The 19,442-nt window shown below is 45.4% G+C and overlaps 1 protein-coding gene across 1 annotated transcript in view; it reads left to right on the forward strand.

Annotated features, from left to right (window-relative positions):
* The window catches only part of NID2 (nidogen 2), a 56,090-nt gene that overhangs the window by 13,310 nt on the left and 23,338 nt on the right, over positions 1-19,442 (forward strand). Inside the window, exons 4-8 of the mRNA XM_053670127.1 lie at positions 1,951-2,108; positions 12,339-12,473; positions 12,902-13,147; positions 14,517-14,717; positions 16,103-16,333. Of these exons, the coding sequence (XP_053526102.1) occupies positions 1,951-2,108; positions 12,339-12,473; positions 12,902-13,147; positions 14,517-14,717; positions 16,103-16,333 (971 nt within the window). The remainder of the gene's footprint in view (positions 1-1,950; positions 2,109-12,338; positions 12,474-12,901; positions 13,148-14,516; positions 14,718-16,102; positions 16,334-19,442) is intronic.

Here is a 19,442-nt window from a genome sequence, read left to right on the forward strand (position 1 = left end):
GGACATTTGCACTTTTGAGACGACACTTTTCTGTTTGCTGGCAGACAGTAGTTGCTGAGTACTTATCATGTATAGGGCCTCATGCTGGGCATTTTATGTGATTTTCTAACTTAATCCTCCTAACGACCCCAGGGAGGATGACACTGTCACCTCATTTTGTACTCTTGTTTTTCCTTTCTAGGAAATAAATTATTTCTATCATTAAGCTTTCCAAATGGCCTTGGATTTTAGGATAAACTCAGACTGGTTTCTTCTCCACCATACGCAGTAACAAAAGCCAAGATAGTGATTTATATTTACTTAGGAGATTATTTTATCTAGCTTTTATCTGGCATAATTTGTATTTTTCCACTTTTTGAAGCTGTCATAGTTTTTTCTTTCTAACATCAAGCAGAAGTTTCGCAGCTGCAGCTGCAGCACCTCTGATGTGATAATAAACTCAGTGTCCTGAGAGCTTCAGGGGTCTTCTCTCTCATCTTCTGCCGTGTTCCTTATTCGCTTGCCAAGAAACACCAACATTAATTCTCAGAACGTACAACAATACGTGCATATTGCACAAAGAATCACAGTTTTGCTTTTTATAATCCTGTTTCCCTAAGTTAATTACAGTAGCAGCAGCAGCAGCAGCCACTGTAACAATAACACACAAACACAGGGGGAGAGATCGAGGTAGACATGGGGATGGAGAGTGCGAGAGATTCATCCTCAGAATTGTATGGAAATGTTGTTGTAGAAACACACATGTATATGATGAGCCCCTCCCCAGTGAGTGAAGTTCTCTTGTCATTATATGAGTCAGTGAATTCTTTACTCACTTACTAGTTCATTAACTCTTATTCCTCATTGGGTAACTTTTGAGGAAATCCCATAGTGTGGGAGACTCTGAGTCTGGTATTCTGTATATACACCAGAGGAATACACAGACTGGTATATTCAAGCTTGCCAGACCCTTGTTTGTTCGAGTTTTTCCTTATTTTTAGGAATCTTATATACAGTTATTCTCTTCAGAATGTATCATTGGCTTTAAAATAAGTGATCATTGGGATATTTGGGAGACTGAATACCTCATGTTCTTTTCTAGTAGAGTGAGCTCTTGATTTCCAAATATTTCTGAATACTTCTTACCTATGACCCATGGCATTTTTATTAAACTGTTTTCTTATTTTCCCCTTAACTTTGTTCTGCACTTGCTCAACATTTTAGATTTGTGCACTTGTATTTCTCCGATTTTTTTTGCATTGACTCACCATTCCCTGTGAATTAGTTAACTGGACAATCCATATGACGAAACAGTGAAATGTCTTTGACATTCTGTAAAGTAATGATAATTTAGGTGCTGATTATAGTGTGTCGGTTTTGGACACAAAATAATTACTATTTCATAATAATGTAAAGCTCAAGCACAGAGCATGGGTTCTGATGCTCGTGTTGAGTCCAAGCTCTGTCAATTATTAAGAGTAGTTAGCCTCTCGGAACCTATTTCCTCCTCTGTAGAACTGGGCATGGTAACTGCCCCTGCCTTGCAGATTGTATTGAGGAATGTTAAGCACTTGGCACATAACTAACTCTTAAAAGCATGTAGTAGTCATTATTATTTAAGTGTTTGGCAAAAGGTTTTCAGCGTACGTTTTCTTAGAAGTAGAAAGGAGATAAAGTATTCCCTCTTTGTTTTCAATCAGCCAGATGTTAGATAAAATGTGGATTGTAGAAGAGATTGTAACTTGATAGTCTAGCATTCTGTGAAACACAGCCTTTGAAAGTGAATTGTTTTTATCAAAATTTTAGCACAGTCCTTTTAGTTAACATGTAAATCTCATTTTATTTTCTGCACCATTGAAAACTCTGAATCTGATCTTAATATTCTTTCAGTTTTAAAATAAATTGCTCACCTTTGTAGGAGGGTGGGTGAATGGCCATTTTGGTTACCACGCTCCATTGCTTTTTGTTTAGACACAGCAACCTGGGGATCCCTGGAGTGTGGGCCTTTCACATCGGCAGCAGCTCCCCCTTGGACAATGTCAGACCGGCAACAGTTGAAGGAGTCCTCTCCAATGCCCGCTCATCAGCGTCCCTGGAACAGCCCTTCAGCCATGCTTCAGCCCTGGAAGGCAAGTGCAGTGAGGACAGTTTGGGTTATCATGGTGACAATGAGGAGGAGGTCGAATCCCCCTGAGTGAACCAGAGGGAGGCGTTGAAAGGCCACAGCAGTACTGATGTTTCCTTCCACTCAAAAGCTGATGCAAGGCCTGTAGGACATGGTATCTCAGCTCCAAACTCCAACTTGGCCTCCCCTTGGTATTCAACACCTGGAAATATGCCATTCTACCCTGAAAGGAAATCTGCCATGTTGGACCCCCAAACCAAAGAGGGCAGGCATGTGAAGGAGAGAGATGCCCCAGATATAAGAGGCCCAGTTGAGTCTTCTAAATAGCCAGGGACTAGAGGTCCAGCTCAATCAGAGATAGAAGGAAATCCATTAAGTCCTTCCTAGGGCGCTCCACCTCCCTCCCTTGAAAACAGAAGTATCTGGCCCGACCCAGACAGAGGGGCACTGTCTTCAGAAAGGGATGTTCTTCCAGCTCATCCCAAACAAGAGGTAGTTCTGCCCGATTACGCCGTTCCAGGTCACACAACACCACGGGATCATGGGCAGCACGTGGAAGGGGTGGAAGATGGCAACAGTTCCAACACGGGGGTGGGTAAGTGGGTCACACAACTGGTGCTAAGATTCCATTTTTAAAAAGCTGGTTTTGCAGGGAGTCATGATTTTCTCTCAAGTGAGTACGTGGAATGTGAAGCAAAAAGAAGATTGGAACTGATTTTTGAAAGCATGTTTCAGGAGACATTCTCTCTCTCCTTTGCCAAATACATCTTGGCAGACAAATTCTGGTTGGAATCTCTTGACGTTTAATAATGTTTTTAAAAAATGGGCCTCATGAAGTCAGTGGGAAAGGACTGGTTTGTTGTGCCAGCTACGCTCTCAAGTGTAATGAAGTATTTCAGTTTGAAAGTTCAGCAAAGGTAAAACGTTCTGGGGCTTCATGCACATTACAGTGATGGAGGGCAGGAGACTTTAGTTTTGGGTGGCTAACATTCCAGATTCTTACTCTGTTGTGGGACTACTCTTGTGCTCCCCTTGGTCAGAGCTGCTCGGTGGTGTATCGAAAAGGAGACCCACAGGGAAAGAGAATTGCTAACCACCTGTGTCTTGTCATTTCTGGCTCATGGCTGTGCAGCTGTGGTATTCACCTCCCTGGAGCCTTGTGCTCATTTCATGAGTCACTGACCAGAGTGAGGGGCCAGGAGAGACATGCCAGGCAGAGGCAGTGGTTAATTAATATAGACATGGAGCCCATGTCGCCTTCTTGTCCCAGCTGAGACTTGTCATGTCGGCTCTTTCTTCCCAGGCAGGGATGTAAGCATGGGAGTGGGGAACTGACCACAGAGTCACTCCGTGCATCCCAGGGCCTGCTCATCTGAGCTCTAATAGGAGGAAGCGGGTCAGAGGTGAAGGCATCTTCAGGACCTCCTTTGTTTTCTCTTTTTCTGTTCCCATCCCTTTTGTGAGGAAAGAAGAAAAAAAAAGAGGGTCTTCTGGGTTCTTCTGTGGTATTAAATGTGCTTGAAGAAGTGTTTATTTCAGGAGGGAAGAAACTATTTTGTGACATTGCGTAATGATTGGAAGGTGAGTGTTGGTGTCAGACTTAGGTCAAATCCTGGCTGTCACAGTCCTTGCCGGCAACTTACGTAACCCCCAAGCCTCTGATTGCTACTAAATTTGTTAAGAGGCTTAAAGGAGATAATGAAGTTCTCAGATTACTGTGTGAACTAGTTGGTTCTTCGTAAATGGTGGCTGCTGTTGCTAATTATAGAAAATTTACAGTGGCAGGAAGGAGGTGTGAGGGATGAGTAGAGAATAAAGAATGGGCTGATTAAATGGCTGGGCCTTAGTTTGTGCCTAAGGCTACATTTCTGTTAAGTTAAAGATGTGAATTTTATTGGACGGCTTCATTCCTCCTTGACGATTTCCTGACTTTTCAGCGTAAGTTCCATATATCTAAAGGAAATTTAAAGCTCAGTATCAAAGATTTTTAGCAAAGGCATTTCGAGGGGAAGATGTGCTTCTGAATGGTGTTTTCTCTGTGACCCACTGCCCCGGGAAGAGGGTGGATTTCTGAAAGCGAAGAGGAAGGGGCCGCACCCCCTGCTTTGGGCTGCGAGAGGTTGAGGTGGCTGGAGTCACAGTGGAGGAGGCCACGGAGAACAGAGGCGCAGCCATAACCGTCCTGGGGCATGAACTATGATATTTATCTGCTGCTGAATGGCATCTGCTACCGACATCTTGGAAATGGCAAGATGTGTATGAAAAAGCTGGTGAATACACTGGGACATTTAGAAACAATATCTAACTAGAATTTCTTGAAACTTGGAGGAAAAATCAGAAAAATCACCATTGTGTCAGAGAGAAGAGAGGGAAACCTTGAAAACTTGAAAGCAGAGAGGGAAAATATGGGAGCCCTGTTCTGCACTTCAAGTTTTAGGAAGAGCGTGTGAAGTACAGAACCGTGCAGTTGTGAGATACGAGGGTGGGGCCTCAGTGAACTTTTTTTCCCCAAATGAACACTCGCACCCCAGAGATCCAGCAGGCGAAAGTAGACGTCCCCTGGGAAAGCTGTGGGTAAGGGTAGCAGCGACACAGAACAGGCCTACTCACCTCCTGGCCATGACCCGTCCTGCCTGGCTTTTTCTGCTGATGGAGTGAAAGAGTGTGGATTTTGGTGCGAGGTGGGCTTACGCTCGATTCCCAGCTCTGCTGTGTGGTTTGGGGGAAGGCATGTGATCTGTTGGGTCACCATTCTCCTCGGTTCCAAGATGGAAAAGTTGTGAGTGAGCATTGAAACTGGGCATTGGCAGCACCTTGCCCAGTGAATTTTAGTTTTCCCTTTAAGCTTCGTGGTAGTCATCTTGCTAAACAAGAAATTAAGTTAAGATTTCGTTAAAGTCCTCCTTGAATATCTCTCTTTTCTCTTTGTATTTTAATTTTCTTCCCTTAGGGACTCTTTTTATAGACTTGTCTTTTTGTTGAGAAATCTAGATTCTTTTCACATCATGTCTACACCAGGCAAGAATGTCCCAGTCACTAGCTAGTTCTGGCCTCGAGTATGTTATTTGCTTTCTCTGTTTTCATAGCCACAGACAGCAATAAAATGAGTGTGCAGGCATCCTCTGAGGGGCCCTGCTTCTCCAGGGAGCTCTCGGAGCTTGTTGACTAGGACAGAGACTGTCTGTGTGTGGGGAGCAGAAGTGACAGGGGTCTTAGACACTCTTCAGCCTGCTGCAGTGGTGCCATGAGGATCTAACCTCAGTCTGCACGGTGAACTAGAAAGGACACCTGGCTTTCAGAAAGCCCAGGCATTCACTCTCCATTGAGGGAACCATCTTGTTTCTCCTTAGGGCACAGTGAGCACACACAAGGCCCTGGGGCTGAATCCGGCCCTCTGCCTTATTTTATCTGGCCCAGCACCTTGCGTCTACCTGGCGGCAGCACCGAGCTCTTGCTTAACTGTTAAGGAGTAGTTACATTTATGCAGTCCTAAAGTTACACTTGGCCCTTTGCAGGCAACCGCAGGCTGATGTGGCCCCCGGTGAAAATGAGTTTGACACCCCTGCCTTAGAGGCAGTCATGCTGGGAAAGACCAGGCATGAGCGGGTTTCCCTGTGCCTTTCAGTCCAGCTGCACGTGCGGCCTTGGGGAAGGTGGCAGGGCTGCTGCCTGTGCAGCTTCTACCCTGGAATGAAGTGGAGTAGGTTCTGCTGCCCAGTCCAGGTCTCCAGGCAGGAAAGCCCTCTCCGGGGGCACCTCCAGGTTGCTATGGGTATCCAACGGGGAGGGCCCCCCATACCTGTGAGAACGTGCATGAGAGAGCCTGCTGGTGTCATGACCATGGCATGTAAACCCCCTGCCCCAGTGAGGGCCCTAATAACTGTTTGCCCAAACAGCATCATTATGCAACAAACGCATACATGAAGAATAAACAAACATGTAAGATGGAGGAAAAAACATGCTACTGTTTTTTGTTATGCCTTTGGATGTGGTTTTTCTTACTAGTCTATCATTTTGGGAGGTAGGGAAACTTAGAAAACTCTGAATTGCAGTGGAAATGTCGGTCCTTTTTCTGGAAGTAGCAGTAGAACTTGTGCATCAGTAGCCACTCCAGCTGCCTGGGGCAGCCCGTGCAGGAAGCCCTCCAATGCCCCTTATATCTCACAGTGAACACGTCTCTGCCTTAGAGCCCGCTCACCTCCCACGGGGCTGGGCTAGAGCTCTGAGTGAAGCAGGGCAGGCCCGGGGCTGAAGACAACTGCTTAAGCGTTTCTGGGAAAATGAAGATTGAAGAATGCATCAGAGCAGGTGCAGAGAAGAAGTTTCCATTTTTGTGAAAAAATCCTCCATTAAGGACAAGGGTCAAGTACTTTGGCAATGCCTTTGCTCTTCTTTTTCCTCTTGTGCATCCTCGCCCTATTTTTTTTGTTAAGGATATGTGAAGAGTAAAAAAACATTCAATGGAAAAAAGAAATGAGATTTGAAAATCCTCTTAAGATTCCTTGAGCAGTTACCTACTCTCAGCTAACAAAGCCTTTGCAGACTGCGTTCCTTCAAACCTGGCCAGCCTCCGCCCTCCCGCTGTCCTGAGATGCTGGCAGACCTGTCATTTTGACTCCATGACAGTAGCTCCCTGGCAGAAAGTGGGGTCCCCAGTGGGTCTGGAAGACAGCCTGCCCTTGGGTAAATTCAGCAGAGAGGAAGCTGTGGAATAAAAACTATTTCTCAAAGTGCCGGCTCTAGTCCACTTGCACCTAATTCAACTGGGGCCCTTGTTTAAAATTTCCACACCGGGCCTCTTGCTTCTGAAACAGAATCTGCACATTTAAACCAGGTTCCCTGATGATTCTGAAGCCTGCCACACTTGAGTACTACCGGTGTAATGGGAAGAGCATGGGGTTCAGAGCCAGAAAATCATGTCACCTTTTTGGAGCTCAGTTTTCTTATCTGGAAAATGGCAATAATATACCCTCACCAGAATAGGAAGAAGTGTGTGTGAAAATACATTCAAAACTGTGATGTAAAAGGGCATATAAATAACCACTGGAAAAAATATGCCACTTTTTGGAGATGCTCACTGTACTCTCATCCAGCTGGGATCCAGGCATGAATTCCACACCTTCGAGTAGTTCAGCATCTTTGAAACTCTCTGCAATTCCCATAGAAAGCTGAGAAGTCACATTGGCCAGAAGTTCGATTCTTCTTGCCCTGGATAGACAGCCACACGCATGTGGGATCGAATTTCTAGGTCCAGATCTCCCTCGTAGTCAGGGGAAGGCACCTGGCCTCTGTACCCCTGGATTACCTCCACTAAAGGGTCTTTATGTTGCTTGTTTGTGCCTCTAAGCCTGAGGGGGCCCCAAGCACTCAGATCCTTTTCTCAGCTGGCCAGGAATGAATGGGAGAGCATTCTGTGAAATCCCACCCACCCCGGGAGCTGCCAATTGGTCAGATGAAATCCATTATCTATGTTAATGAGCATTCTCTAGCTCAGAATTGGAAAGTTTGCAGAGGTCTTAAACACTGTCATCAGCGGGGCGTGGCTGAGGTGCAGATTCCTGGGATCTACCCAGAGTCCCAGTCGGTAGGCCTGAGGTGTGCCCTGGTAGTTTGTTCTTTCTACAGGTACCCAGGCGACTCTGATGCAATGCAGAATCTGCAGGGACAAATGCAGGGCTCCCTCTGATTTGGCTGAATAGTGACCTGCTGAGGGGATAAGTCCTTGTCAGAGCCGGGTTGGGATTTTCCTGCCTGAATGATGTGGCTACAGCTGATCCTCCACAAACGTGCTCCTCTGCAGCGTCCCAGTCTCAATCATTGGACCCTCCAGCCTTCCAGCTTCCCATGCCAAGGCCTGACCGTCACTAAGGACTCCTCTTTCTCTCCTCTCCCTCCCCTGTCTTCCCTCTCTGCCACCACTGTCTCTCCTTTCTCTTTCTTTCTCCCTCTCTCGTTCTCTCCTCTCCTTTTTCTCGCTTCCCACTCTCCTCTCACCCACCTCCATTTTCTTCACTCCCTCCAACAGCAAACCCCTTCAACTCCACCTCGAAATATTCCAGGCCTGGCCCCTTCTCCTCCCACCAGCACTCCCTGCTACCACAGCACTGGCTGGTTCCTGAGGTGCCTAGAGGTCCTCGGAGAGCTGCTGGGTCACCTCTCTGCCTTCTCTCTGTCCCCCTGCAGGCCCCACCTGCCCAACAGACCGGCTGTCCCTCCCTCCCTGATCCTCCCCTCCAAAGGCCTCTGCCCGAAGGCCACCTTCTTCTGATGCCCTAAGTGTGCAAGTTCCCCTCCCCTCTCTTCTCCTTCCTGGAGTTAAGTGTCTGCACAGCTCTCGACACGGTCCTCCATACTAGGTAGCTTACCTGTCCAGTGACTCCTGCCCAGGGGACTGTAAGCTTCAGGACAAGAATAAATTGTCTTTTGTTGTTGCCCCTGCTGCAGCCCCAGTCCCTAGACAAGCAGCAAGCCCATAGTGAGCACTCAGTAAATATTTGTTGAATTATTGAATGCATGAAGGAAAATTGCCACAAGCATGTACTTTTCACCTAACAAGCCAACACTGTAAGTGTAAGTGAGCACATCTGTGCGTGAAGGCAGGCGGATGTGGAAAAGGGGCCCCAAAAGGGAGCCTTTTGTCCCCCCTGATTAGGTGCAAACCTACCTTCACGCCCTGGTGTGGCTGTCCTGGGGGCTGGAGGGCTGAGCCTGGGTGCTTGGCTGAGTCGGTTCTACCCTGGGAATGCAACATTTCACACACACGAAAACCAGTTTTAAAAAGATCCCCAGGCCAGCTTACCAATAACTAATTGAACCCATAGTCTGTCTCAGAATAGCCTTCCAGGGGAGAGTAACCATGATTTTTGGTTGTTAGACAAATGTGGTCTGCGTGCCAGCCAGCTTGCACTCGTGCACGGTTGCATTTGTAAGCTGCTGGCTGCACGGCTGCACCTCCCTCGTCACCCAGGCGGAAGCCTTGCCTACACCTAGTGTTCTGGGGAGATTAACCACATTCTCCCTGACTGTGGTCCTCCTCCGCCCCATGTCTCTGCTTCCTGACCCGCCCTCAGAATGGGAATGCGTTAGACAACAAGTCTTCACAAGGTAACAAATTGAGGGAAAGTACTGGGGTGGCCATTACGTTTTTTCCGTACGATGGCTCTAGTAGTGTCTGGTTGTCTTCAACTTCATTCAAAACAATTTTGTTAGATTGTATTGTGACAGCTGTCATATCAGTGTTCATTTAAAAAAACATCAAAATTGGTGAATTTTTGTACAGACATCTTAATATTGAAGATGGAAGAAAATCTGCAACACTTTTGGCATATTATGCTTTATGATTTCAATAAAGGTAAAAATGCAACTGAAATGCAAAAAAAATTGTGCAGTATATACAGAAGGTGCTGTGACTGAGTGAATGTGTCGAAAGTGGTTTGTGAAGTTTCCTGGTACTATTGACATTTTGGCCAAATAACTCTTTGCTGTGGGGCTGTCCAATGCATTGGAAGATGTTTAGCAGCACCTCTGGTCTCTACCCATTAAGAAGCCAATAGTGGGAGACAGCCAACATACTCAAAATATCCAAATCAATAGTTATTGGTGAAAATGAAAACTATGTCTTTTATTTTGTGGAAAAAGCCATATGGACATTTGGGCCAACCCAATAACACAAATCCATTGTTTCCTTAATTTGGGACAGAAGAGTGTTAGAGTTTGGTTTTATTTTTACCCAAATTTACCTGTGTGAGATTGCTTTTTTTACTTTGGTGTTCAGAAGTATATTAAGAAAAACACGATTTCCGACAATGAGATGTGAAAAGAGGATGTCATCCTGATTTTAGAAATGAGACAGACAGATACTACATTTCCTTAGTTTCTGCAGAGCCACCTGAGCTATGGTGGCGGTCAAGTTCAAGCTCGGAACTCTCTGCCCTTGTGTTCTACAGGAGAGTCCTGAGGGCGGCCAGGCCATGAGCACACTCACAAGTGTGCCAGTCCCTCCAGGTGCCAGTTCTTTGCACTTAGTTGTGACTTTGAGCTGGAGAAACCTGAGACTTTGACACATGCAAGTCACATTCATTTCTTTTTACTAAAACGGGTCTCCCCACCCCCACCCCTTCTTAAACCAGAGGTAGACAGTGATAAAATAGCATTCCTCACAGGGACTTCTTATAATATTCATCATTATCCATTCTGTGTTAAATTTTTGTCACTTTTCTGTTTTAAAAAATGTTCAGAATTATGCCTCATTTTCTGTGTTTATCGAACTGGAATTTCTCAGCTCTGTCACCAAGGCCCTGTCCCAAGTCGTGAGTCACCAGCTTCATTACCACCACGTTCCGGGTCAGATGGTCCATTCAACTCCAGATGACCTGTCCCACCAACCCCTCAGCTTGCTGCTTTGTCGGGAAGCTGTAAAAAGCATGTCGGTCCTGTCCAGACGTTGACGCTACAGCTGCTACTCACTCCTCCCCACCTGTTTTCTCCTAGAGCGCTGTACTACCCACCTGGGTAATCTCCACTGTGTTCTGCCATTGAGCCTGATGTATGTCTCAAACTTTCCTTCTGGAAAAGCCTCTTCTGCCTAACCGCAGACGCCTGACCAGACCCTTAACCTAGTTGTCACGATGCATGGACCAGGGTTCCCCTGGAGGGGCGAGAGAGGGCCGTTGTTGAGGAACCTGGAGCCAGACTTCCTGGGTCAAATCCCAGCTCTGCCACCTCCTGCCTGTGTGACTTCAGGAAAGCCACTTTAACCTGTACTTCATCCTGTTCGTGTACAGAACATGCATCAGAATGGTCCCCGGCTCTATGGAAATTAAGAATTAAAGTCCATAGGATGGTGCATGGTATATGCAAAGCGCTATTTCAGCGTTCACTTTGTTTTTCCTTGCTGGTAGTCTTTGTGAGGGCTGTGTTGTGTCTTGTATGGTGCTGCATCTTCCCCCTTTTGGTTCCTTTGTTTCTGTTCTTCCCTGGAATACTGGCTAAATGTGGATTTTCCATTATCTGCTTTACCCTCTCGTTTCCTCCTTTTTAGACCCAGACGTGGGACACGGCTGCCACCTAGATTTTCCTCAGATAGGGCGCCTGTCCCCCTTGGCAGCTGGCTCCTCACAGCAGCGTCAGAGCCCAGCACTAGTGTTCTGTGCCCTCCCTGTTGCTCAGCCTGCTTCCGGGGTCTCCACCCAGCTCCAGCTCCTAGGGATACAGGAGCAGAAGGGTGCACGGCCCTTTGATTCCTGGAGGCTATGCTTAGGATGGGCACTGTCCCCAGTGTCGGGGGGAAAGCCCTCGCTTGCCCATCAGTGCCCGCCCCAGCCACTTCCCACCCACTTAGCCATTTCCTTTATGATCACTGCTGTCTGCTCCAGTTCCTCTGTTTCTTGGTAGCCCAAGTGGCCCTCTTTCTTTTTCTTTTTCTTTTTTCCTAAGTGGGAGATGGAAGGAACCGGAGCATTGTTTTTCCCAAGGCTAGTATGGCTTCCTGGAAGAGCTGTGACGGTGACCAGGCTCTGGACCACTGCCTGGGGGGTGTCCTCCTTGTGCCGCACCCACCACAGGAACCCTTGCAAAGACACAGGGCAAAAAAACAGTGGGGTTAATTCCCTGGCCTTTTCTCCTCCCCAGCCAGGGTCTCTCCTCTGCCTTCCCTTTAAGGGGGTCGAGGGGGGGTGTTCTTTAAGGTCCTTTTCTCAGAAAAAAACTTATTCTGGGTAGTGAGATAACCTATAGGTTATTCTCTTTAAGTTCAGAGTCACCTAAAAGAAGGAAAAATAAGTGGTCAGACATGAAATGGCATTGTTTCTTTTGTCTTCTCAGGGGATCATTACTACCAGGTTGAACCAAAGTTGCTGATCTTTGGCCGATTTCAACCCACGGGATGGCGGTTTTGTACAGCTCAGCCAGCCTACCACGTTCTCACTGGTTGGCCCTCAAAGCACCGCAGGGCAGCGCATCCTAGTTCACTAACTTGGCAGTGAGACCAGATGGGAGCAGTTAGCAGTTGTTCTTGCCGCAAAGACCAAGCCAGTTAATTCCCCTGGGTTGAATGTTATTCCTGTCTCTTAAACATCAAAACCCCATGTGTTTATTATTGCATAATCTAAACTGATTTCATGGAGTGGATGCGGTATCCATGATGAAGCCTGAAGCCGGCAGCACTGATGATGCTGGAATTGCATAGTCCTTTTTAACGCAAATTTGTTTTACTTTCTGGTCTTCATGCGTGCAGCCTCCAACAAGGAGACCTGTGAACACAACCACAGACAGTGCTCCCGACACGCCTTCTGCACTGACTACGCCGCGGGCTTCTGCTGCCACTGCCAGTCCAGCTTTTTCGGAAATGGGAAGCACTGTCTGCCGGCAGGTGAGGCGCGCTGGCTCGAGGGGCTGGGGCTGCTCTGGGTGTGTTTCTGCCGCTGGCTTGTTTCTAGCTGCCACTGTGAGCTCTGCCTGTAGACCTTGCGTCTCCGCTACTTGAATCAAAGCCCTAGGCACTTGCAGGTGCTCAAAACACGTTCAAGGAATGAACATGTTTGGGCTAATTTCCCAATCTGAGGATTAACCAGCCACGTTTCTTCCTTTCTGCCAGCTCATTAGATGGGAGAGAGGGAGGGTGGGAGAAAAGAGGTTGAAGACAGGTGCATTTTGTACTTAGATGGTTAATTGTTTGGTTGGAGAATTGTGAAAATGGCTAAAGACTGGGTTTGGGGGGTTGCAGTGGAATTATTTATTTCAGTGGGCCATTTCCAGCCTGGGCAATTGTCAGGGTTGACTGGATTTGCTGTTTTTCAGGGGCACCTCTTCGAGTCAATGGGAAAGTGGACGGCCACGTCCTCGTGGACCGAACGCCTGTGACCTTCAGTGACGTGGACCTGCACGCTTACATTGTGAGCAATGACGGCAGAGCCTACACGGCCATCAGTCACATCCCACAGCCCGCGGCCCGGGCCCTTCTCCCCCTCACGCCAATTGGAGGCCTGTTCGGCTGGCTCTTTGCTTTAGAGAAACCAGGCTGGAAGAACGGCTTCAGCTTCACAGGTGAGCAGGGCCTCCGAGAGGGCTGACAGTCACCATTGGTCTGGTGGCATTGCTCCTTGGATTTTTGTTCAGTGGAAGAGGATTTACTTTTTTCAGTGGCCCGGAGCCACAGGTGTGTACTTTTCTGTCTGGAGGTAGTTGGGGGTGGCCTTGCAGGGCTGTTTTTTAAAGATGGTGATTTCTTCAAAATGGCATCTGCTCTGATAGCTTTGTTTCCTGGTGGCACAAAAGGCCCTCATGTTTTAGGGCAGGAAAAATGGGAGGTGGAAGGCACCGCTGGAGCATCGAGCTGCCCTGGTCCACTGTGGCTTCCTCCAAGTTGTCCTGACAAATAGTGTGATTCCATTCGGGGCATTCGTGCCTTCTCTTGCCAACTTGTTGGAGCTTGTTTGTCAGGCTTTGTTTCAATGAGTTGTTCTATAGAGACCTGTCCAACTGGGATGCACACCTGGTAATCACAGGGCACCTGCAGAAGACTGTGCGTTGTGGGAAAGGGTGTGCCTTTCCTCTTCTCCCACCCCACCACTCCAGCCTATGAGAAAACAGACCAGTGCTGGTCAGACGTCATCCAGCACACACATCTCCAAGGTTCCTTTTGAAAATGCAGAGTCTCACTCAGTAGCCCGGGGTGGGTTACGAGATTCTGTTTCCTTAGCAAGCTCCTGGCCAATGCTCCTGCTGGTGTAAGGACCACCCTCCGATAGCAAGAATGTGGAGGGTAATTTTGGGCTCCTCACCTCCCCCACCTGAAAAAGCTTGATTTCTAGTAAATGTATCCTATTGCACATAAAATGCTAGGAGAAGGGTTCTGCCCCACCTCCAGCTGCGGAGCTCAACAGCTGCGGTAGGGTCTTGCTAAGGTTTGAATAAATCCTTGAGTCAAAAGTAGATAAGTAAAATAAAATATCCCCAGTTACACTGAATTTCAGATGAACAATGAATAATTTGAATAACTCAGTATGAATATGCCCCACATATTATATGGGACATGCCTATACAAAAAAAATCATTATTTATCTGAGACTGAAATTAGAACAGGGTATTCTGTTTTTGTTTGTCTTTTTTGGCTAAGTCTGGCACTGTTGGGAAGAGAAAGGTCAGTGATGTCCCCAGGAGTTCATTTCTTACAGAAAACAAGCTCCTACAAAGAGAAATGGTGTGAGATGTGGCAGAAAAAAAACACACTCTAATAGAAAGTTTGAGAAACTGATTTAATTAACTGCTGGCAGCACTTAGTCTTGGGTACCAGTTGCTCTCCTTCGTCACCGCCGTCAGCAGTAGGAAATGGGAGGTGGACGTACGCACAGGTAATAATTACTAGAAGATGCAAGGCCTCTTTTGACCCCTGTACTGATTTCCCCTGCTCTAGGTGCTACGTTTATCCATGAAATGGAAGTGACTTTCTACCCAGGAAAGGAGAGGGTTCGAATCACTCAGACTGCTGAGGGGCTTGACCCAGAGAACTATCTGAACGTTAAGACCAACATTCAAGGCCAGGTGCCTTACATCCCAGCAAATTTCACAGCCCACATGGCTCCCTACAAGGAACTTTATCACTACTCAGACTCAGGTATGTGTAACCAGTCTTCGTATCTGTAAAATGGGAATAGTACCTATGAATCTCCCAAGATGGTTATGAGGATTAAATGTTACTACATAGAATGTCCTTAGACTAGTCTGTGGCACAGAAAATAAACTCAATATAGTTTTTACTTTTGTTGTTAATATCAAATATATATAGTGTAAACGAGCAGAGCGCAAGCTGCTACACACAAGAATCCTAATGTTCCCAACCAATGCTTTCAAATAATGATGATAATGATGATGATGATGATGATAATGCAACCAGTGCCAACCTTGTTATGGGTGTGGGTAAGGATGCTGCAATTGTACACAGTTTTTAACCATCCTGCTCTCTGGGCCGTGTCAAACTGTTGGTCACTGGAATTTATACTCAGCCTTTAGCCTTATTTATGTCTGCTTTAAAATCACAGAAAGATGCTGCACAGTGTTGTAAAATCAATGCTAGGTTTGGAGTCGGAAGTTAGAAAATCATATCCTGAATTTGCTGCTTGAAATAGGTGAGGAAAATGTCACTCATCTGAGAGCCTATTTGTCTCATCTTTAGAATGAGAATAGTAACTCCCTTTCTGGGTACCTTACATGGTGGAGATGTGTGAAGTGATACATTTTGTAAAGCGCCACCTGAATGCAGGACACTGCCTCAGTCCCAGCTCTGTCCTGCAATGCAGCAGTCTACCTTGGGTTGTGCCTGTACTTGGCTCTTGTTTCTACTACTGTTTGAGCCAGGCAAGAGATGTAGGGAAGAGAATGGCTGCTGAGACTGGACCGTACACAGAATAGTGGATGGCCATCCAGGTAACTGGCCTGTACTCCCGACTCTGGGCTCAGGTTGAGAGAAATGACCCCTTCCTTTCCCTGGAACCCTTAGACTTACTCCAGTGCAGGGTGTTGGAAGCGGTCACCTCTGTGTGGTGTAGAGGATGGACTGGTTAAAATCTTGGGGTATAGAGGCTGACCGTAGTTTCATTGCCAGCTCTACTACACACCAGTCTTGCATCTTAGACTACTTCTTAACCTCTGCAAGGCTCTGTGCCCACGATCGCAGGACTCACCTCACGGGCAGTTGTGAGGAATAAACAAGGCGGCAGCACATACAGAGCCCGCAGTGCAGCCGGCGCGTAGGAGCATTTATTGTTCACATAATGACAGGCAATGACTGCACTGCCTCCTTCTCAGCACTTCGGCTTTGTGTTAGCTCAGGTTCTTGGGATTGCCTTGCAGGTTTCCCATGTAAACCCGGGAACTTCCCAAGGGAACATGTTCCAGGTATTAGGTGAAAGACTATGTGCAGAAAAATCTACTCTCTGTGAAAATCTCTGTTACAATACACTTCAAATTTACCACCTTGTCTGTATAATGTGTCTGTTGCAGCCGTGACCTCCACGAGTTCCAGAGACTACTCTCTCACCTTTGGTGCCGTCCACCAAATGTTGTCCTACCACATCGACCAGAACATCACCTACCAGGCATGCAGGCACGCCCCCGCACCCCTGGGCATCCCTGTCACCCAGCAGCTGAGTGTGGACCGGGTCTTTGCCTTGTACGATGATGAAGAACGAGTGCTTAGGTTTGCTGTAGCCAATCAGATTGGCCCTGCTGAAGGTACAGTTGTTCCTTTTTTGTTGTTCTTGGGCAAAATTACATGTAACCTTCCTAAATTCCTTTCGAGTAGCCTCAGAATGATTCACAGAGGTTACTGAAGGTTACTGTGCCAGGCTGTCTGTTATGTGCTAGGTGTAAAGACGAATAAAGCAGGGTCCTGTGTTTGAGATGGAGACAGAGGCAGAAGAAACGGAACTTCTAGAACAGTATCCTTGCCGAGCTCAGGAACAGAGCATGATACAGGAGGCTAGTTTTTACAACAAGTATGAGCACCGATCTGTATTGGAATATAACTCGGAACAAGGTGGGGCCAAATTAGGAGGGAGAATGATGCTGACGAGTAACTGTTGTAACTATGACCAGTACAGGGTGCTGTGAGCTTGGCCTGGAGGTTCAGGGAAGACGTCCCTAAGGACGTGATATTATAGCTAAAACTTAAAAGATGAGAAGGATTTCATCGAATCAAGGTGGGACAAAAACCCAGTGCCTAAAAAAACTAAACAGTATAGAATTGGCATGTATGAAAACCCCACATTTCACATCACTCTTAATGTGGAAAGATGGGATGTTTTCCCTGTGAGATCAGGAATAAGACAAGGCAGTCTGCTCTTCTAGTCAACACTGTGCTGTAAGTTCCAGTCAGGGGCTATGAGGGCAAGAAAATGAGATAAAGGGCATTGGAAAGGAAGAAGTAAAAGTATCTCTATCCTCATATGACACGTTCTTATATGTAGAAAATCTAAGGAATTCACATTAAAAAAAACAAGGTTATCAAGGTTGTAAGATACAAGATCAATATACAGGAATCAGTCCTGCTTCTATATAGCAGCAATGAGCAAACTGAAAGGAAATTAAGAAAACAATTCCATTTCAAAAAGAAGAAATTATAAATTTTAAAAAACAAGTGCAATATGTTTACATTGAAATATATGAAAAATTTTGAAAAAAATTGAAGAGGCCCTAAATAAATGGGAAAACACTCCATGTTCGCAAATCAAAAACCTTAGTATTGTAAAGATAGCAGTGCTTCTTACATTGAACTATAGATTCAACACAGTCCTGTCATCTGGGTGTTTTGGAGAAACTGACAAGCTAATCCTAAAACTCATATGGAAATTTAAGGAACCCACAAGAGCCAAAATCATCTTGAAAAAGAACAACAAAGTTGGAGAACTCATTCTTCCTGATTTCAAAACTCAGAGTTATCAACACTGTCTGGCCTTTGGGATAGGATGGACACACAGATCAACGAAACGAGTGGGAATCCAGACACACACTCATATTTACTGTCAATGGACTTTGACAAGGAGGCCAAAACAGTTTGTTGAGGAGAAAGACTTGTCTTTTTCACAAATGGTTCTGAGACAACTACTGGGTGTCTCTGTGCAAAAGAATGAAGTTGGATCTCTACACCACACCATCTACAAAATTCAAAAATGGGTCAAGTACCTTAATGTAAGAGCTAAAATTTTAGAAAAAGACATGGGGTGAATTTTTGTGACTTTGAATTTGGCAATAGCTTCTAAGACAATGATACTAAAATCACAAGCAACAAAAGAAAAAATAGAGCCCTGGCTGGTGTAGCTCAGTGGATTGAGTGTGGGCTGCGAACCAAAGTGTCGCTGGTTCGATTCCCAGTCAGGGCACATGCCTGGATTGCAGGTCGAGTCCCCACTTTGGGGCACATGAGAAGCAATCACACATTGATGTTTCTCTCCTTTCCTTCCTCTCTCTCTAAATATAAATAAAAATAAAATCTTAAAAAAAAGAAAAAATAGATGAGTTGAATATCATCAAAATTAAAAACTTTTGTGCTTCAGAGGACATTATTTTAAAAAGAAAAATATTTGTAAATCATACTAGTAACAGATTTGAACCTAAAATATGTGAAGAACTCTTATATTTTAGTAATAAAAAATAACCTAAGTAAAAGGTAAAAATTATGGATAGACATTTCTCTGAAGAAGATATGCAGATGTCTAATGAGCACATAAAAATGGTCAATGTCATTAATCATCAGGGAGATGAAAAATCAAATCCACAGAGATAATATTTTACATGAATTTGGATGAATATAATAAAAAAACAGTTAAGTGTTGGTAAGGATGTGGAGAAACTGCAATCTTCATCCATTTCTGATGTGAGTATAAAACAATGTATACTGGGGAAAACAGTCTAGCAATTTCTCAAAAAGTTAAACACAAATTTACGATTAGGGCAATTCTAACCCTCTCTTTATACTCAAGAGCAATGATTACACATGTCCCCACAAAAACTTGTACATGAATTTTCATAGCAGTTATTCATAATAGCCAAAAGGTGGAGAAAACCCAAATGCCCATCAATTGGTGAATAGATTTTTTTTAGTTTTTATTTTTTTTTACTTTTAGAGAGAGGGGAAGGGAGGGAGAAAGCCAGAAAGAGAAACATCAACTGGTTGCATCAGTGTACTTTACAACATGGATGAACTTTGAAGAGATGCAAAGGGAAGGTAACTAGTCATCAAAGACAACATATTGCATGATTCCACTTGTATAAAATGTCCGGAATAGGCAAATCCACAGAGACAGAGGGAGATTGGTGGTTGCCTAGGGCTGAGGAAATAATAGGGAAAGAGGGAATTGATGGCTAAGGGGTACAAGGTTCCTTTTGGGGGGAGTTAAAATGTTCTAAAATTGATTGTGGTGATGGGTGGTTGAGCAACTCTTTGAATATACTGATAACAATTTAATTGTGTTTTTTTTCAATTAAAAAAATTCCATTTGCATGGAGTGTGCACTTTAGATGGGTGAATTATATGGTATGTGAATAAAATCTTAATTAAAAAAAACAGTTGTAGGGGAAAAAAACAATAATTCTAAAGCACCGGTTCTCACACTTAGTCAGCACTAGCCCACACCTGTACTTCTTGATAAAAAGGAAGGTAAAAATGTTCTGGGTCTAACAAGGCATCGAAGGGCACGAGGAGCCTTACGTGCACGTAAGCTAAGAAGCCAGTGAAAGAGGCCAGTCTGAAAAGGCGACGTACTGTGTGATTCTAACTAACTGACCTTCTAGAAATGCTAAAACTATAGAGACGCTAAAAAGATCAGTGGTTGCCAGGTGTTCA

This window comes from Artibeus jamaicensis, unplaced genomic scaffold, assembly GCF_021234435.1.
Source record: "Artibeus jamaicensis isolate MK-2021 breed Jamaican fruit bat unplaced genomic scaffold, CSHL_Jam_final contig_548, whole genome shotgun sequence".
Lineage (NCBI taxonomy): Eukaryota > Metazoa > Chordata > Mammalia > Chiroptera > Phyllostomidae > Artibeus > Artibeus jamaicensis.